The sequence below is a fragment of the Acomys minous genome (genome assembly GCF_964271855.1).
Source record: "Acomys minous genome assembly, chromosome: 4".
NCBI classification, from domain to species: Eukaryota; Metazoa; Chordata; class Mammalia; order Rodentia; family Muridae; genus Acomys; species Acomys minous.
The window spans coordinates 72,710,087-72,729,905 of NC_140486.1; the positions used below are offsets into that span (position 1 = coordinate 72,710,087).

A 19,819-nucleotide genomic window follows, 5' to 3' on the forward strand; every position below is an offset into this window, starting at 1 on the left:
AGGCCTGTGCTACCCTACCAGCTAAAATTTAATTCTTGCACAAATAAAGACTTCTACACTGCTCAGATGAAAATCTAGTGAACACTTGAGACTTTCAATTCTGGAGATTTTAAGATTATAGCCTATTGCTAATTTTCTCTTCAAAAACACATTAATACACTGGAGAGGCAGAGGCAGGCGGACTGCTGTGAGTTCGAGGCCAGCCTGGTCTACAAAGTGAGTCTAGGACAGCCAAGGCTACACACAGAAACCCTGTCTCGAAAAACAAAAACAAACAGAAAAACCACATTAATAACAAAATCAATGTTTGTGTGTTTTTCCTCAGACAGGGCTTCTCTGTGTAGCCCAGGCTGTCCTGGAACTCATTCTGCAGACTAGGCTGGCCTCAACTCAAGAAAAGTACTTCTGCCTCCTGAGTGCTAGGACAAAAGGCATGTGCCACCACCTGGCAAAATCAATTTTTTTGTTATGTTTTTGCCACTAAGGCTTAATGGAGTAAAGCGAATGGGAATGGGTTTTAGGTTTCATACTAAGAATTTATTTCACCTCAAAAGGAGCCGACAGAACAGACTCAAACCCATGTTCTGTGCATACATATGTGGCCAATATACAGAGCTGAACATACTGTGTGAACACACGCAGACACTGAAACTTTAATTTGATAATCAGCAGACAACTTGGTTCCCACACTTATGTTTATTAAAAATTGACAAACAAACAAAACCTGTACAAAAACATCCCAAATTTCTTATCACTTTGAAACAGTAATCTTGAGAGATATTATCGCCTAGGACCCCCTCTTCCTCTGCCGCGACCACGTCCTCTTCCTCTACCTCGGCCTCGACCTCTTCCTGCAACTGGGGAAAGTAAAACAAAGCAGATGAAATTCTGAGTCATAGTCCCCAGGCACACACAGGATCACCCCGTGCCCTTCCCACCTACACGTCTTAAACTAGCAGCTACAGATATGAGCATCGCCACCATCACGTAAAACCCAGGGCTGCCAGCAGGGCGACGATTTACACTCCGTGCCAGATTTCTGCTTACTGAATATAAGCCAGGCAAACAACAATCTAGTAACACTGGAGCTTGAAAACTTGTTTGGCAGGCTGAAGAGATGGCTCAGAGGTTAAGAGCACTGACTGTTCTTCCAGAGGACCTGAGTTCAATTCCCAGCAACCACTGGTGGCTCACAACCATCTATAATGTGATCTAATGTCCTCTTCTGTCATGCAAGCAGAGCACTGTATACATAATAAATAAAATTTTAAAATTTAAAAAAAAAAAAGAAAAGAAAAAAGAAAACTTGTTTGGCGCAGTTATGACTTAGTTCTATCTCTAACACTTGACATCATGAGGACAGAAAAGGAAAGAAAGAAAGGGAAGAGACCACAGTGCACCTGCTTGGTGTGCTGAGAATGAGTCTGTGCACTTCCCCAGTGGCCAGAAGCAAGGCCAGGCCCCATGCAGGCACGCCAGACAAGTGTTCTTCCACTGAGCTACATCCCCGCACCACGGTTGGTCACTCATTTATTTTAAGGCATGGTCTCTTCTAGCCCTAGCTGCCCTCAAACCTCTGCCTCTCGAGTGCTGGGATTAAAGGTGTGCATTTAGAAAAGGAAGAATACCTTTTTAAAGAAGCTAAGATCTTAGATATAAGAAGATGCGGAAAAACACAGACACACACACACACAGGTTGACATTCTCTATGGAGATAGTGAGGCTGACAGTCTGCCTCCTTTTTTCCAAGACACAGTTTCTCTGTGTAGTCTTGGCTGTCCTGGACTTGCTTTGTAGACCAGGGTGGCTTCGAACTCACAGCAATCTGCTTGCCTCTGCCTCCCTGTAATGTGCGAGTGCTGGGATTACAAGCGTGCACCACCGAGCCCAGCCAGTCTGTCTCCTTCTCTTGTAAAGTTTGTCAATATTTCCTTGACAAAGTAGGTAGGAAAGAGAAAGCAGAAGGAATCAAAAGACGCTAACACAGAAAGGCTTGACATTTAGAAAAACAGCGTATAAGGTGGGACTTGAAGGAAGGGTTAGTCAGCATATTTCAAGTTATGTAACTCAAAAGCATTTGTATTGTTATAACTAATTCCCAGGGAGAAGACAAAAAAAGACTCAAAAGTCAACAAACTAAACATTTATGAAATAATGGCCCTGTTCTCCTGCCCCACTCTTACATTGCTGGCTGGCAGCCATGTGTCCCAAAGCAGATGCTGTGGTTCCAAGATAAAAAGTCCTCCTTAGACTCACATGTTGGTCTCCAGTTGATGGAGCTGATGGATTTGAGGTTTCATTACCTGGCCACACTTCCTGATCTCTTCCTGCCTCAGGACTGTGCACACAATGTGACAGACAACAGGAGCCTGGAGTTCTGTTTTCTCCAGAGTAATGGAGTGTAACCCCTTAAACTATTAGCTGGAACCGTGGCTTTCAATCTTCTTAATGCTGCAACCCTTTAATACAGTTGCTTGTGTTGTGCTAACCTCTAACCATAAAATTATTCTGTTGCTACTTTATAACTGTAATTCTGCTATTGTTATGAATTATAGATTCTGTGTATTCTGATGGTCTTGGGTGACTCCTGTGAAAGGGTCATTCGACCACAAAGGGGTTGCAGCCCACAGGTTGAGAACTGCTGAGCTAGATAGAATAAATCCTTCTTTCCTTAAGCTTCTCAGGCATTTTGTCACAGAACAAAATAGCTAATACAACAGGAAACTGAAATCTTACCATGCAGAAAGCAGCTCCAGGACAGACTTCTAGATCCTGAAACTTTGAGTCAGCTTAGTCAAGAGGCCAACTTACTGGGGAGCCCTTCAGAAGCTGGGGCTTGTGGGACAGGCCTAAAATCCCAGTTACTTAGGGAGGCTGAGCAAATTTCAAGGGAAGACCAGGCAATAAACCAAGACCAAAATGAAAAGTAAAATGGGATCCAGTGAGATGGCTCAGCAGGACCCAGGACTCACGTGGTGCAAACTGGACTGAGTCCTGCAAGTTGTCTCATGTCCACATGCCCACCACGGCACATGTGTACTCACACAGGCACACACACAAACACAAATACATAAAGAATTAAATGTAAAAATAAATAAGGGGGGTTGGAGAGATGGCAGAGGCTAAAAGCACTGTCCATTCTTCTAAAGGTCCTGAGTTTAATTCCCAGCAACCACACGGTGGCTCACAAACATCTACAATGAGATCTGGTGCCCTCTTCTGGCCTGCTGGCTCATATGCAGGCAGAATATATATAAATAATAATTAAATAAATCTTTTAAAATAAAAAAATAAAAAAAGTAAAACAATGGGAACATACCTAAGTAAAAGAGTAGTTGTCTGATATGTACAGTATCCTACATTTAATCCTCCAATATTGGTTTTCAGTAATTTTAAATTGTTTATTATCACATGTATATGTGACACGTAATGTTTATGTATACACTTGAAGGGCTACACATTGCCAACTTTGCAAAACTTTTGGGAATTTGTTTCTCTTTCCACTGCTGGCTTGAAGATCAAACCCCTTGGGTTATCAGGCTTGCTTGGGAAGTAAATTTACTCTCTGAGCCATTTTTCAGGAGCCATTTTTCAGCAAGAAGATTCAATCAAAAAGAAGTTCAGCTTCACTGGGCATGATGGTGCACACCTGTAATCCCAGCACTTAGGGAAGTAGAAGCGGGTGGATGTATGTGAGTTCGAGGCCAACCTGGTCTACAAAGCGAGTCGAAACCTTGTCTTGAAAAAACAAAACAAAACAAAGTCCAGCCTCTTTCCCCCAAATGTCCTAGAGAATACAGAGAAAATAGGGCTATGGCTGCAGTCTGTAGAGTGCACAGCCTAGTGCACCTGGGTTTGATATCAGCACCCCACAAAGCAGGCCGGTGAACAGCAGCAATCCATCACTTGAAAGTGGAGGCAGAAGGAGCACAGTAAGTTCAACGTTACTCTCAGCCTCACAGCTAATTTGGGCTACGTTAGACCCTAACTCAGTACAAAATAAATGAATGAATCAGAGAAAACAATGATCAAAGTACTAAAAACTCTCAAAGAAAATCTACAACAGTCGAGCCAGATGTGGTGGTGAACGCACTTAATCCCAGCACTAAGGAGGCAGAGGCAGGTGGATTGATCTGAGTTCGAGGCCAGCCTGGTCTACAAAGTGAGTCCAGGACAGCCAAGACTACACGGAGAAAGCCTGTCTTGAAAAACTAAAAAAAAAAAAAAAAATCTAAATACACAATACATAAAAAACCCTTTACTTACCAGCTTCCCTTTTCTTAGATTTCACCTTAGGTTCCACATCCACAAGCAGCGTATCCAGAGGTAAGCTGTCTGGCAGAATAAAATACCGAATGTTGTTGCCTCGAATACTCAGTGTTTCCAACTGTACGGGTTCTCTGTTCTTCAGCGTCATCTTCACAGCTTTAAGATGCGTGTTCATGCTGACATCTACCCCTAGAGGGCAGGGAAGCAGAGCAGTTACCAGCGATATAAAGAAAGCACTCTGCCTTGCCACAGGTGAAGTCAGACTGTCGGGAGTACTTTCTGCTGTGTTACAGGGCAAGTTTCTCCAACAACTTAATACATGCCCAATGGGGGGAAATGTCAAAATAAATCAGTAATTTATTTTGGAGAGATGGCTCAGAGGTTAAGAGCACTGCTGCTCTTCCAAAGGTCCCAAGTTCAATTCCTAGAAGCCACATGCTGACTCACAACCATCTATAATGAGATCTAGTGCCCGCTTCAGACATGCAGGAGTAAATGCAGGCAAAACACTGCATTATCCCAGCACTTGGGAAGCAGAGGCAGGTGGATCACTGTGAATTCAAGGCCAGCCTGGTCTACAAAAGTGAGTCCAGGACAGCCAAGGCTACTGCAGAGAGACCCTGTCTCGAAAAACCAAAAGAAAAAAAAATTCGCTCTATTAAAAATAAATAAAAAGACTTTGAAGCCACAATGCTACTGTACAGCACTAAGTGCAGGTACAGAATTAAATGGACCCACGGTATGGGTAACTGACACTTGTAATCTCAGCATTCTAGAAGGTGAGGCAAGAGAAATGGCATGAGTTCAACACCTGGACTGCAGAGAAAGAACCTATCTGTGGATGGGCGTGGTGGCGCACGCCTGTAATCCCAGCACTCGGGAGGCAGAGCCAGGTGGATCGCTGTGAGTTGGAACCCAGCCTGATCTACAAAGTGAGTCCAGGACAGCCAAGGCTACACAGAGAAACCCTGTCTTTGGGGTGGGGCGGGGAGAACCTACCTGCTAGATAAAGGAGATGACTGTGGCAAGCTGTGAAGGAACCGTTGAGTGTTGGGTGTACCTTATACCCACTACTTTCATAACTCAATTCTTTTCCAGGATTAGATAGTGTGTGGGGCACAATTCTCCTACTGTCCCCATAACTTCCTCACCCAACATTCTTATCAAGCCATAGGCCTTTGGGTTTTTGTTTTGTTTTTGTTTTTTCGTTTTTCGAGACAGAGTTTCTCTGTGTAGTCTTGGCTGTCCTGGACTTGCTTTGTAGACCAGGCTGGCCTCGAACTTACAGTGATCCACCTGCCTCTGCCTCCCGGGTGCTGGGATTAAAGGCCTGCGCCACCACACCCGGCTTTGTTTTTGTTTTTGAAACAAGGTTTCTCTGTTTAGCCTTGGCTGTCCTGGACTCACTTTGTAGACCAGGCTGGCTTCGAACTCACAGCGATCCACCTGCCTCTGCCTCCTGAGTGCTGGGATTAAAGGCCTGCGCCACCACCACCTGGCCAGGCCTTTGTTTTTAAAGACCTATGGTATTATTTCCTATGAGTAGGACAGACTTGTGATTCTCCTGCCCAAGTTTCCCAAGCACTTGGTCTACAAGGCACTCACCATCACACTCAGTTTAAGATGTCTATTAAAAAAGAGGGGGAAGGGGAGGGAAGGAGAGACTAGTTTTTAGGAGCAGAGATGGCTCCATGTTTAGGTGTGCAGGGTTCTTGCAGAGAACCAAATCAGATTCCCAGCACCCACATCCGGAGCTCATTAGGAACTCCAGCTCCAGGGACCTAGTGCCTCTGGCCTCCTAAGGCGCCTGCAATCACACACACATAACGAAAAACAGAATCTTTAAAAACAATTTTATTAGCCGGGCGTGGTGGCGCACGCCTTTAATCCCAGCACTCGGGAGGCAGAGGCAGGCGGATCGCTGTGAGTTCGAGGCCAGCCTGGTCTACAAAGCGAGTCCAGGACAGCCAAGGCTACACAGAGAAACCCTGTCTCAAAAAAACAACCAACCAACCAAACAAACAAACAAAAACACAATTTTATTTGTATGCATATGGGTATGGGGGAAGGCAGGCACCTATGTGCTATGGCACATGTCTGGAGATCAGGACATCTTGCAAGAATCAGATCTCACCGAGAGTGGGGTGGGGGGTGGGGAGGAGACAGAGACAAGTGGACCTGTGTGAGTTCAAGGCCAGCCGGGTCTACAAGGAGAGTCCAGGCCAGCAGCCAGGGCTCTGTTACACGGAGAAACCCTGTCTCAGGGAAGGGGAAAAAAAAAAAAAAAAGGAAAAGGAAAAAGGAAAAGAAAAAAAAAAATCAGTTCTCCCTTGGTACTAACTCAGTTGTCAGGCGTGGCACTCTCCATTTTGTTTTGAGGCAGGGTCTCTCACAGAACTGGGATTACAGGAGCACGAAGTATCCAACTATTTGGGAAGCCGGGGAATCTGAACTTAGGTTCTCGAGCTTGTAAAGTAAGCACTTTACCAACCACGTCATTTCTCTGGTTCCTTATTATGCCTTTTTAAATGTCTTTTTTTAAAAAATCTATTTATTTATTGGTGGTGTTATGTACTGAATCCAGGACCTTGAGCATGTGAGACAAATGCCCTATCACCTTGTAATCCAGTCCTTAACTGTTTATATGTTTGTTTTTATCCCATTAGGTAGGCTGTCACTATGCAGCCCACACTTGCCTCAAACTAAGTAAGTGTTGGCATTATAAGCATGAACCACCATGCCAGGCTAATGTTACTGTTTTTCTTAATACTATGGTTACAAAGGTTAGCGATCCATCCAACCTAGTTTTCTCACTAAGCCATTATTTTAGTGTACAGAAGTAAGGTTTCCTGGATGAACATATGACATCATAGTATGTTAACCAACACAGATGAACAAGCTGTACAGCTAAAACCTACTCTTTTTTCTTAGAAAGTTAAGATCAGAAAACATGGACCAGAGCGATGGCTCAGTGTTTAAGAGCACTGTCTGCTCTTCCAGAGGTCCTGAGTTCAATTCCCAGCAACCACATGATGGCTCACAACCATCTATAATGAGATCTAATGCCCTCTTCTGGCCTTCAGGTGTACATGCAGGCAGAGCACTGTATACATAAGAATAAATAAGTAAATAAATAAATATTTAAAAAAAAGAGAGAGAGAGAGATCAGAAAACATGACTTCTCTCCAAAAAGTCAGTATTACAAATTGTTTCCTTGCTGGGCAGTGGTAGTACACACCTCTAATCCCAGCAGAAGCAGGCTCATTAAACAATCCAAAACAAACAAACAAACAAACAAACCAAAACCCAAAACAGACCAAAAAACCTCTCCAGCAGGCGGAACATGAAGAGAAGAACCATAAACAAAAAATAGCAGGCACAGTCCCACCTCCTTACCTGTGATTGTTCCATGGACTTGGGTTCCATTCTTCAACTCAATGGTTACAGTTTCATGACTCAATTTCATCAAAAATCTAGATAAACAGAAATAAAGTCCTGAAAGTTGACCTTGACCTTTAACATTTAGAAATATTTTTGTGTAGCTGGTAGGATGAAATCACTAGAGACCAGCATCTTTAAACTGTTACGGCAACAATTCTTGTGAGGTCTGGGCAGCTGACTCAGCAGTTAAGAGCACTTGTTATGCTCAGAAAGGACCCAGTTTGAGTCCCAGAACCCACATGGAAGCTCACGCCCGCCTGCGTCTCCAGTCCCCGGAGTCTGGAGGCCTATCCTGATCTTCATGGGCACCAGGCAAACTTGCGGTGCACACACATGCGTGCAGATAAGATACTCATACACATAAAATAATAAACACATCTTAACGAACAATTCGTATTAGTAATATACAGTGCTTAACTTTTCCTGAACTCAAACTTATAAAGGACAAATTAATAAACTGTCATGTGGCATCTGACTGTCTACCACAGGGGTCCACCTTTTTTGCTTCATTGGACCATACCAGATAAGAATTACCTTAAACAACATATTACAGGGTCCAACCTGCAGCCCACAGGCTGTAAGAGCATTCAAATGTTCACTTGACAAGTAATGCCACCTACAAAGTTCATGCTTGAGTTTGTGAGTTGGGCCACATTCATAGCTGTCCTGAACTTCAGTCTAGAAAATAGTAAAAACTATTACAAAACAAACTCAAATGAAGACATTCAGGATCCTAAAGTAGCATACGGTGTGGTGCCTTAACTCCAACCCAAGGGAGGCAGAGGCGCATAGGGCTCTGTGAACTGGAGGCCAGACTGGTCTACATCGCAAGTGAGACACTGACTCAACAAACAAACAAAAAGACCCTAGACTAAGTTTAAGCCACAAAAAGGAAATAAGAATCCTAATTGATAACATAAGGTTCCGTGGGAGAAATAAAGACCCTCTCTTTTTCTCTTCCTGCATTATCGGTGAATGGGGATACTATTCTACCCCATAAGCATACATGTAGGCTTCTACTTCACAAAGGCCACTCTTCAGTGGTGTCTATAACACTTAAGAGTTACTTAGCAGTTTACACTGGAGATAACTGCTTCAAAATAAATATTCCAAGAGCTGGATAGTAGTCAGTTATCCCACTGTGAATGATGTTTTCAACTTTTTGCTATTACAAACCCATTTATGCAAGCACTCAGCAATACAGTTAACAATCTCCTAATTTTCTACCTGTGTGTGTGTGTGGGGGGGGGGACGACTGGGGGAAGGGGTGCTGGCTGGGGAGAGCCATAGCAATATGGCTCAGAGAATAAAGTATTCGCTGCCAAGCTCCAGGGTCCAAGTTGGATCCCTGGAACCAAAATGATGAGAATTGACTCCCTCTAGGGGTCTCTGACCTTTGTACACACACAGTGATGCCAACCCTCCCCCACAAAGAAATGTTTGTGGTTTTTTTTTTTTTTAAACGGGATTTCTCTGCATAGCCCTGGATGTGCTGGAATTCACTCTTAGACTAGCTTAGCATTGACTTTACAGAGATCCATTCACCTGCCTTGTCTCCAGCCTGCTAATAATTAGAATCTCAAAACAAACAAACCCAACGAGCCAAAACTAAACAAAAACTGAGCCAAGCATGGCAGCACACTCTTTAACACCAATACCAGGGAAACAGAGGCAGGCAGGTCTCTGGGAGTTCAAGGCCAGATTGGTCTAATCGGCATGCTCCGAGCCAGCCAAAGCTATATATCAAGATCCTGCCTCAAAAACAATCATCAGGGGCTGGAGAGATGGCTCAGAGGCTAAGAGCACTGTCTGCTCCTCCAAAGGTCCTGAATTCAAGTCCCAGCAACTACATGGTGGCTCACAACCATCTATAATGTGATCTGATGCCCTCTTCTGTCCTGCAGAGCACTGTATATATATTAAATAAATAAATAAATCTTTTTAAAAAATCATCAACACCACCAAAAAATTTTAATTAATTATTTAAAATCCCAAGCAGGGCTAGCAAGATAGCTCAGCAGGTAAAACCACTTGCTATACAGGCTGAGGGTCTGAGTTTTAATCACTGGGACCCTGGTGGAAGGCAAAAACAAACTTTGAAAAATTGTAGCAAATATGTACATCTGTTGTGTGCATGAACACACACAAGTAGTAATAACTTAGTGAGCAAAGCTTAAAAAAATGTATGCTTGTAATCCCAGCACTTGGAGAGTGGGGGCAAGAGGAACAGAAATTCAAGGTTTTAGCTATACAAGAATTTGAGCCAGTGCCTCCCAGGACTCAGGAGGCAGAGGCAGGTGGATCGCTGTGAGTTTGAGGCCAGCCTGGTCTACAAAGCGAGTCCAGGACAGCCAGGGCTACACAGAGAAACCCTGTCTCGAAAAAACAAAACACACACACACACACACACACACACACACACACACACACACACACACACACAAAACAACCCACAAGAACTTGAAGCCAGCCTGGCCACATGAGACTATTTTAAAATGGTTAGAGAGATGGCTGTACAGAGAGCACTGACGTTAGTTTTCCCATCCCCCACACCGCAGCTCACAACTGTAACTCTACTTCCAGGGGATCCAGCACTTTCTTCTGGTCTCACAGACATCAAGACAAGTGTGGTACAGACAAAACCCTCATACACATAAAATAAATCTTTATAAAAATAATAATAAAAAACCAGGAAAGGGTCTAACAGGGCCCCAGTCTAGCAGGCCTCAAGACCTGAGCACAACTAACTCCATGATGGAAGCACCATTCAGGCTGTAAAACTCAGCACAGAGACAGCACCACCGGCCAGAACTAAAGCAAAGGCCCAGTCCATCAAAGCCCACAGCTACGGGAAAGTTGCTTTCTGGCAACCTGAGTTCTGCTTTCCTGCTTCTGGCTAACAGTTGTTCTTGAGTGACGTGTGTCAGCCCAGACATGGTTTTTGTGCTTACAAAGCTCTTCCTGAGAAAGGCTCAGGTGCTGAGCACCCAATGTAGTCACACTGCTAATAAAGACTTTCTGGTGACTTAAACCCATGTCCAAGCAGTTTTCTCTGATGAGTGCTCCACAACACAAGAAAGGAAGCTAGAAGTAGTGGCAATTTGCCTGAAACGTTAGTTTCTTTTATAAACACAGAAAATTTATTTCTTCAATTGCTTATACACTATTCACACACTCTCCATCAGTTTGAGTTTTTCTTTTCTATCAGTCCATCACTCATTTGCATACCACCACACACCTGACTTTTTCTTTAAAACAATTTTAAAAATATTTTTATTTTCTTTGTATGAGAGTTTTTGTTTTTTGATTGGTTGTATGTAGGTGTACATGTGTCCCTGGTGCCTACAGATGCCAGATGAGGGCATCAGACTTCCGGGAACTGCAGTTACTGACAAGTGGAAGAGCAGCCAGGGCTCTTAACTGATCTCCTGTCCCTGTCCTTTTTTCTTCCTGTTTTATTCTATCACGACCCTTTTGGAGCACAGGCTTTATTTTAAGTTGTTTCCCAAACCAAGCCTGCAAAAAAAACCATTCTCTTCTTTTACTTTTATATTTAGAAATGTAATTCATCAGTTTTTTTTCTTTCTGCCTTTATTACTCTCCTAGTTGGATGGCAGTTGTTTCAATGCGACTGTCTGTCCTTCATTCCATCTACTCTTGCTCTGATAAACTTACTACAATAGAAGAAAAATTGAAGTGGTCACAAATTATTAAGATGTTGCCATTTCTCCCTTTCTCTTCAGTAGTTTACCACTTTTCACCTTGTCTTTTGCAAGTAAGGTGCTGGCACTCTGACTCTCCAGCCTGTCCTAGTGAGGACACTCCCAGGCACTCCACTATTACAACTGCACACAGCATCTGACAGTCACCACCTGGCAGACACTTCATGCTCAGATTTTCTGGTCTGTAATTCACAGTACCAGAACTATACACAGTGGGATAATTCTACAGCATCACTCACACCAAATGGCCATGTAATGATAACCCTACAATATTTCCGAGAAACACTTCATAGTCAAACCAGTTCCTAGTCTGTTACTTTCCTACAACATTCTTTGCACACCACCATAGCACCCACTACAGTAAACTGCACAAGGAGCATCACCCAGGCCTTTCTCCCTTGCCTTCCACCATGACACTAAGCAGCAGAACCTTTCTATAGCTAACACTGGATTGTAACAGGCACTGAGTGCAGGCTGAATGTTTCAGCAACTAAAGGAAAGCCAACCTTTAAGAACTACTTTGCCAAGCATAGTGGCAAAGACCTTTAATCCCAGCACTCCGAAAGGGGCAGGGGAGAATGGGTCCTTTTGTGAAGATAATATTCTGCTAAAACCCCCTAAAACTACTAACGATACTGTGTTATGCTTGCAGACAGGAGCCTATCAGAGTTGTCCTCTGAGAGGCTCCACCCAGCAGCTGAGACTCATAAACAGTGGGCAAAGCATAAGGAGTTTAGTGAAAAAGTGGGGGAAGGAGAAAAGGACCCGAAGGGAACAGGAGCTCCACAACACAACCAACAGAGCCAACTGACCAGGGCCCAGAGGGGCCTGCCGAGACTGAGGTACCAACAATGGACCTTGCATGGACTGGACCCAGGCTCCTGCAGGGATGTGGCCCATGTGTGGCTTGGGCTTCATGTGGGTCCTCTGTTGGGGAGGCTGCGACTCTCTTGCTGGATTTTGATTACTTCCCCTGAAGGCCTTGCCAGGCCACAGGGGAGGAGGGCATGGCTGGTCCTGGTGAGACCTTATGAGCTGGGGGTAGGGATGGGGGTTCCCCTCTTCTGAGGATTGGGGGAGGGAGGGTGGGACTGGAAGGGGAGGAGAGATGGGGCTGCCACTGGGATGTGAAGAGTATTTCATATAAATTAAATATTGGATGTTACACCAATAAACAAACAAATAAAAGAATGATACTTAGGCACAGCTGGGCATGGTGGCGAATGACTTTAATCCCAGCACTTGGGAGGCAGAGGCAGGCAGATCTGAGTCAGAGGCCACCCTGCTCTACACAGTAAGTTCCAGGACAGCCAGAGCTACACAGAGAAAGCCTGTCTCAAAAAACAAAAACAGACATCTAGGCACAGGGTTGTAATGTCAGTTACTCAAGATGCTGAGGCAGGATGAATCTAATCTAATGTCAGCCTGGGGTATAAAGTGATTTCAAGTCATGTAGGTACAACTTGGTAAGACCCTATCTCAATATTAAAGTAAAAAGAGTCCAAGGAAGAGAGAAACTCAAATTATTTTCCAGTGTGAATTGTCTTCTTTCTTGTTTTTTGTTCATTTGTTTGTTTGTTTTAAGACAGAGTCTTCTATATTGCTCTGGCTGTCCCAGAACTCACACTGTAGACCAGGCTGTCCTCGAACTTGGAGGAAGTGCTGGAATTCATCTGGTTGTGAATTCTCTTAATGCAAGTGGGACATCCAACAGTCAGGTGCATGGAGCCCTCTCAGTACCCAAGCTCTCCCTATCTGAACAGAAAGCTAGATAGAACTGGGTAGTGAGAAGTATCTTCATTTGGAAATGTTAGAAAAACTGGCCACTTATCAGATGACAGGAGGGTCAAGAGAAAAGTACCCTGAAAGCTCACTTCCTAGGTTAGGGCAAGGTGGCAACCGGATAAAGGACAAATTAGCTGATGCACAAATAAGAAAGCCTACTAAGGCTGGGCATAGTGGCGCACACCTTTAATCTAAGCATTCGGAAGGCAGAGACAGGCGATCTCTAGGAGTTTGAGGCCAGCCTGGTCTACAAAGCGAGTCCAGGATAGCCACGGCTACACTACACGCAGAAACTCTGTCTTGAAAAACTAAAACAAAACAAAACAAAAAATAAAAACAAAAAGAAGAAGCCAGGTGTGGTGGCGCACGCCTTTAATCCCAGCACTCGGGAGGCAGAGGCAGGCGGATCGCTGTGAGTTTGAGGCCAGCCTGGTCTACAAAGCAAGTCCAGGATAGCCAAGGCTACACAGAGAAACCCTGTCTCGAAAAAACAAAAAAAAAAAAAAAAAAAAAAAAAAACAAAAGCAAAAAAAAAAAAAGAAAGAAGAAAGAAAGCCCAATGAAAATGCACACCAAACAACAATTTTCTTTCTTTCTTTTTTAACAAACAACAATTTTCACAAAGCAAAGTTCATTCTCCTGTAAGAAGAAATTTCTTTATTGTGCACTACACAAAATGGGATTCAGGACAAGCCATTAAAAAAAAAAATCACATCAGGCCGGCACGGTGACACATGCCTGTAATCGCAACACTCGAGAGGCAGAGACAGATGGATCTCTGGGAGTTCGAGGCTAGTCTGATCACAAAGTGAGCCCAAGACAGCCAAGGCTATACAGAGAAACCCTGTCTCAAAACAAAAACAAACAAACAAACAAACAAATCACATCAGTAGCAGAGTCAGCACTTGCCTAGGGTGCTGGCTGGAGGTCTAGGTAAGCCCCCAGTACCACCACCCAAAGCGAATTTATCCTAACAGAACCTTGAAATGAGATAAGGATAGATGTTATTGCAAATACATTATAGCTTACAGTAGGCAGTAATGAAATGGCAAACGCGTTTCCAAGGCGTTCTACCTACGTTATGGCCCAAACACAAACGAACTGGGGTTGTACCCAAAAGTCAGGTGATTATTGGGAGCTGAGTGCTACCCCAGAGAAATGCCTTCTCTACAAACTCCTCCTGAACACAGTATTTATTTCAAACAGACCATAAGTAATCTACTGCCTTCACCGTTAAACAGAGAGCTTCAAAACTTCAAAAAAGGAATCCTGTGAATTGTGCACAACTACTTTAACAGGTGCCCAATGGCGATCTGATCAACTAAAGAGCTCTCGACTCAACAAGAAGCTTAGGTATTGTGCCCTGTTTCAGGCCGACGCTCAAGCCTAGTAGTTTGGAATTAATTATTCCAGCAGGCTCCACTAACCGACGTGATCTGTGCATCAGGAGCAATTCACTTAACTTCAGCCCCAGCGCGGGACACTGTCTTTCGATGAGTCAAAACCTACATTAACGAGTTACCTAGTTCGGATGACCGGTCCTAAGGAGAGCGTAATCTAAAACGTCTTACAAATCGCCATCACTATCTGCAGATAGAACCATGCTAGCTGCCTTCTCGTCAGCGCAAGCAGCCCGACGACAACGGGCCAGCGCTCCGCTCGGGCCGCCGGACACGAGGTGGGCAGAGCCTCTGGCTCGGCCCCCGCACCGCGGCAAGAGCGAGCTCCGGCGGCGCCCGGGGCGCGGCGGGGCCGGGGCGCCCGGGCCGTTAGCAGGCCGCGCGCACGCGGCTTTCCCGCCTCCTGCGAGCCCCGCGGCGCGGCCTCCCGGGCCGGCCCAAAGCCGCTCCCGCCGCCCTCGCCCGCCCGGGGATCCCTCCTCACCTCACGAGCTTCATCCTAGCGGCGCGCTCTCCCTGCTGCTCCGACCGTACACGGAATTGAGGCTCCGGAGACCCACTGACCGGGAGTATGAATGGCCGGAAGAGCGCGCGGAGGCTGCGGACGCGCGACGACACCGCGGAAGCCGCGCTGCCTTCCGGCCGCCGGGAGAGCGACAGCGGCCCCTAGCGACGGGAGGAGTGCTTTGCGCCTCAGGGGCCGTGAGGGTCGGTGGAAGACATCAGCAGGAGGGTTCCGAGACCTGAACATCAGGTGTACCGGCCTTCCTTTAGCTTTCACACCTAAGAGAAGCCCTCCCAAAGCCCGGCATGGTGGCATACGCCTTTAATCCCAGCACACAGAAAAAAATCCTGTCTCAAAAAGGCAAAAGAGAGGGGCGGGGGGGGGGGGGGGGAGAGAAGCCCTCCATGATTTGATTTGATCCTTGGGACCCACATGATGGAAACAGAGACCTCAGCCCTGCAAGTTGTCCTTAGTGGCTTTACAACTAAGCTGAGCCAATCACAGAATGGTTTTCCTTTGGGGATGTGAACTGTCATAACCCCAGAGCTACAGGGCACCTTCCTTTTTTCTATGTCTTCCTTCCTTCCTTTCTTTCTTTAATTTTTTACTTTTATTATTTTTTATTTACTTTTAATTTTTGTTTTTTTTCGAGACAGAGTTTCTGTGTGTAGTCCTGGCTGTCCTGGAACTCACTCTGTAGACCAGGCTGGCCTTGAACTCAGAAATTGGCCTGCCTCAGCCTCCCAAGTGCTGGGATTAAAGGCATGCACCACCACCACTCAGCTACAACGCACCTTCTTAAAGCCGGAAAAAACATTCTTAGTAAGTTAGTTAGTTGGTTAGTTAGTTAGTTAGTTAATTATAATCATTGTTTTTCTTTTTTTTTCTTTCTTTCTTTTTTTTTTTTTTTTTTTTTTTGGTTTTTTTGAGACAAGGTTTCTCTGTGTAGCCTTGGCTGTCCTAGACTCGCTTTGTAGACCAGGCTGGCCTCGAACTCACAGCGATCCGCCTGCCTCTGCCTCCCGAGTGCTGGGATTAAAGGCGTGCGCCACCACGCCCGGCTCATAATCATTGTTTTTCAAGACAGGTTTTCTCTGTGTAGCTTTGGCTGTCCTGGACTCATTTTGTAGACCAAGCTGTCCTTGAACTCACAGCGATCCACCTGCCTCTGCTTCCCAGAGTGCTGGGATTACAGGCGTGCGCCACCATGCCTGGTTTAGGACAGAAGTTTTTTTTGTTTTGTTTTTTTCTTAAAGATTTTATTTTATGTATAACTGCTCTAGCTGCATGTGTACCTGCATACCAGAAAAGAGCATCAGATTCTAATATAGATGGTTGTGAGTCACCATGTGGTTGCTGGGAATTGAACTAAGGACTTCCGGAAAAGCGGACAGTGTTCTTATCCACTGAGCCATCTTTCTAGCCCTAGGACAGAGTTTTAAATACACCCTTCATTATATAGTAAGTCTTTTGACTTAAAAAAAAAAGTATATGGCTACTTAAGTTAAAGTTAAGTAATAAAATGCAATGGTGCACACCTTTAATCCCAGCACTTGGGAAGCAGAGGCAGACGGATCGCTGTGAGTTCGAGGCCAGCCTGGTCTACAAAGTGAGTCTAGGACAGCCAAGGCTACACAGAGAAGCCCTGTCTCGAAAAAAAAAAATCAACTCCTTATTTGCAATAAAGATGATAATAAATAAAAATGTTAGGGTCCAGAGGAAGCTGCACAAACCATTCAGACAGCAATCTCAGTTAGGGAGGGATGGTTTAATGAATACACACCCCAGTACTAACCATGATTAGGGACACAGAGTAGAGTTAGGAGCCAAGCTGTGACATTGACCTGTTCTTAAGGCAGTATTTTTTTAAATAGGAAAACCAAGTGTATAGGGGGAGCAGTAATATATTATAATACATTTTGGACAACTAGACAAAGTATTATCAGCTAACCTTTAAGCAATTGGTCTCCTGTGAGGTAAGTGAGGTGGTGGTCAGCTCTGACTCAAGTTATTTTGCTAACAAGCAGTTCTAGCTGACCTTGGAAGTGTGCCTGCCAGTTGGGGCCAGCTGTGCTTATGGTGGGGACTTTCTAGAAACAAGGCCTCAGAGCTTCTCACTGAATATAAACATAGTTTAGGTCAACCTGACCTTGTACAGAGATTCTTACATGTCAGCAAGAAGCTGAGATGATGTGGCTGGTGGGCCTGAAACAAAAATGGCTATAGTTATGCCAAAAGGAACAAGCCTCAACAAAAGTAATAAATAAGGATAAAAAATAATCTAGCACTAACACTGATAAATGCAGTTACTCAACATCTATATATGTCTCTGATTACAGTGCAGATAATTTCCACTATCACAAGAAGTTTGGATATTATTACCATATTTGATCCTCAGAATGTATTATTTACTGCTTTCAGGAGACGGTAGTGTCAGAAAGCAAGAAAATACAACTGTTTACTGCCCTCTCCAGTATCCATACCACTGCCTTGACATAATGTGCATTTTTTCCAAAACAGCCCTGTCCCAGTGTATGGGAACTGGTCACAATGGTCTATGAGATTGAAGGAGGCAGGCAAGTCCAGAACTGCAGTGTGCTGTTTATGGGTGACTTGCAATAGAAGCATGCTCCTTGGCATCAAGAAAACCACAGAGGGCACTCGGGAGGCAGAGGCAGGTGGATCGCTGTGAGTTCAAGGCCAGCCTGGTCTACAAAGCGAGTCCAGGACAGGCAAGGCTACACAGAGAAACCCTGTCTCGAAAAACCAAAAAAAAAAAAAAAAAAAAAAAAAAAGAAAACCACAGAGGTCCTTAAGATTTGGGTTAGAAGATATGTGGGGGGCTAGAGAGATGGTTCAGTGGCTAAGAGCGCCGCCTGCTCTTCCAAAGGTCCTGAGTTCAATTCCCAGCAACCACATGGTGGTTCAGAGCCATCTGTAATGTGATCTGATGTCCTCTTCTGGCCTACAGGTGTACATGCAGGAAGAACACTCAATACATAATAATAATAAGTAAATATTTTTAAAAAGAAGATATGTGGGTTATAAGACAGGGCAAAAGTTACTTCAGAGGTCGGCATGGTGATGCAAGTTTGGGACCATCCTGTACTGTAGACTCTATCTTAAGCATTCCCCTCCCCATAAAAAGAGATTTCACCCAATCGGATTATAACTAATTTATTTCAAGCTATTCAGCACCAGGCTCATTCTTAGGCCAAGGTCCGGTCATAAAGCTTCAATCACCTCATGAGTTTGTCTATTTTATGCTGGAAAACTGACTAGGTATCTCAGGGGTAATTGTGATAGTTATCACTCAAGATGGTTTCAGTAATGTCAAGATACATCTATCATCCTTGATTAATATTCAAAAACAATGAAATGCCTTCCCATTAAAATGTATGCCTTATAAGGAAGAAGATGTGCATATCATTCAGGACAGTGAGGCCAGTATTAAGCAGCTGGTCCCCCTGATTGTCCCCAATGCCTTTCCACTTGGGTTCCCACTTCCCTTTTCATCTGTCTCTTCTCTGCTCAGTAATATAGGAATATGTAAGTCTTGTAGCTAGCTCATCAGTCTCACTCTTCAGATGTTTGTACATGTACTCATAATCGAGCTAAAACCTACTCAGTCTCTCTCAGCTCTGTGGGCCCAGCATAAATAAATAACTATATATGATCATCAATATGCTAGTGTTGAGTCTCTCAGATGTCAAATTGAAATGTTATTGTCAGCAGTGGTGACAGATAGCTTCAATCCTGGTACTCCAGAGGCAGAGGCAGAGGCAAAGGCAGAGGCAGGAGGATCTCTGAGTTCCATGCCAGCCTGGTCTACAGAGTGAATTCCAGGACAGCCAAGGCTATGCAGAGAAACCCTGTCTTGAAAACAAGCACGAGAGAGAGAGAGAGAGAGAGAGAGAGAGAGAGAGAGAGAGAAGTGAGGGACAGAGGGAAGGAGGTATAAAGAAAAAAGAAAGAAAAGTCATTGTCAGTTGTGAGTAGTGCTGCACTCCTTTAATCCCAGCACTTAGGTAGGAAGATCTCTGGCCTACAAAAAGCAAGTTCCAGGACAGCCAGGATTGTCAAATAGAGAAACCCTGTCTTAAAAAAAAAAAGCCATCATCAGTTAATACCATGTTTTTATTTTGTAGCTTGATTTTTTTTTTTTGTACAGTGCAAGGTAAAGACGGACAATAACAAGAATACCACTGCAGCCTTTAACTTTTAAAAAAAGAATTTCTTAAAAGCCGGGCACGGTGGCACATGCCTGTAATCCCAGTACTCTAGGAGAGGCAGGTGGATCTTTGTGAGTTCGTGGCCAGCCTGGTCTACAGAGTGAGTTCTACCATAGCCAGGGCTACACAGAGAACAACAACAAATTTCTTGCTTTATCACAATATGAAACTGTTGTGTGCACTGAAGTGAAGACAGCAAGGGTTGAACAGAGTAAACCCTCTATTTGCTGCTAGCAATAGAGCCGGTAGGAAAGTGGGACTGTTCTGCCCTCTGTGAGTTAGTAGAGGTTTTGTATGCTGTGGCAATTATATTGGTCACAAGAAATAAAAAGAATAAGGAAACGAGGTGATGAGTGGGGGCACCATGCTCCTATTTAAAGAACTGGGTGTTATCATTATAAGTAAGTACAAGGAACTCCATCTTGAGCTGCTCAATTGGCAGACTTTGCCTGGCATACACAGGCT

The 19,819-nt window shown here is 44.4% G+C and overlaps 1 protein-coding gene across 2 annotated transcripts; it reads right to left on the bottom strand.

Annotated features, from left to right (window-relative positions):
• Positions 1 to 681: 681 nt before the first annotated feature.
• On the bottom strand, positions 682 to 15,259 carry SNRPD1 (small nuclear ribonucleoprotein D1 polypeptide). Of its 2 annotated transcripts, none has more exons than XM_084780744.1 (4): positions 15,102 to 15,259; positions 7,666 to 7,742; positions 4,267 to 4,458; positions 682 to 857 (listed from the first exon to the last, which is right to left on the bottom strand). In XM_084780744.1, exons 1-4 carry the CDS (start codon positions 15,113 to 15,115, stop codon positions 781 to 783), a joined length of 360 nt encoding a protein of 119 aa, XP_084636870.1. In that variant the 5' UTR covers positions 15,116 to 15,259; the 3' UTR covers positions 682 to 780. The 2 variants fall into 2 exon arrangements, with proteins under 2 accessions (XP_084636870.1, XP_084636871.1); XM_084780745.1 differs by lacking the exon at positions 15,102 to 15,259 and adding an exon at positions 14,740 to 14,875.
• Between the last annotated feature and the right edge of the window lie 4,560 nt (positions 15,260 to 19,819).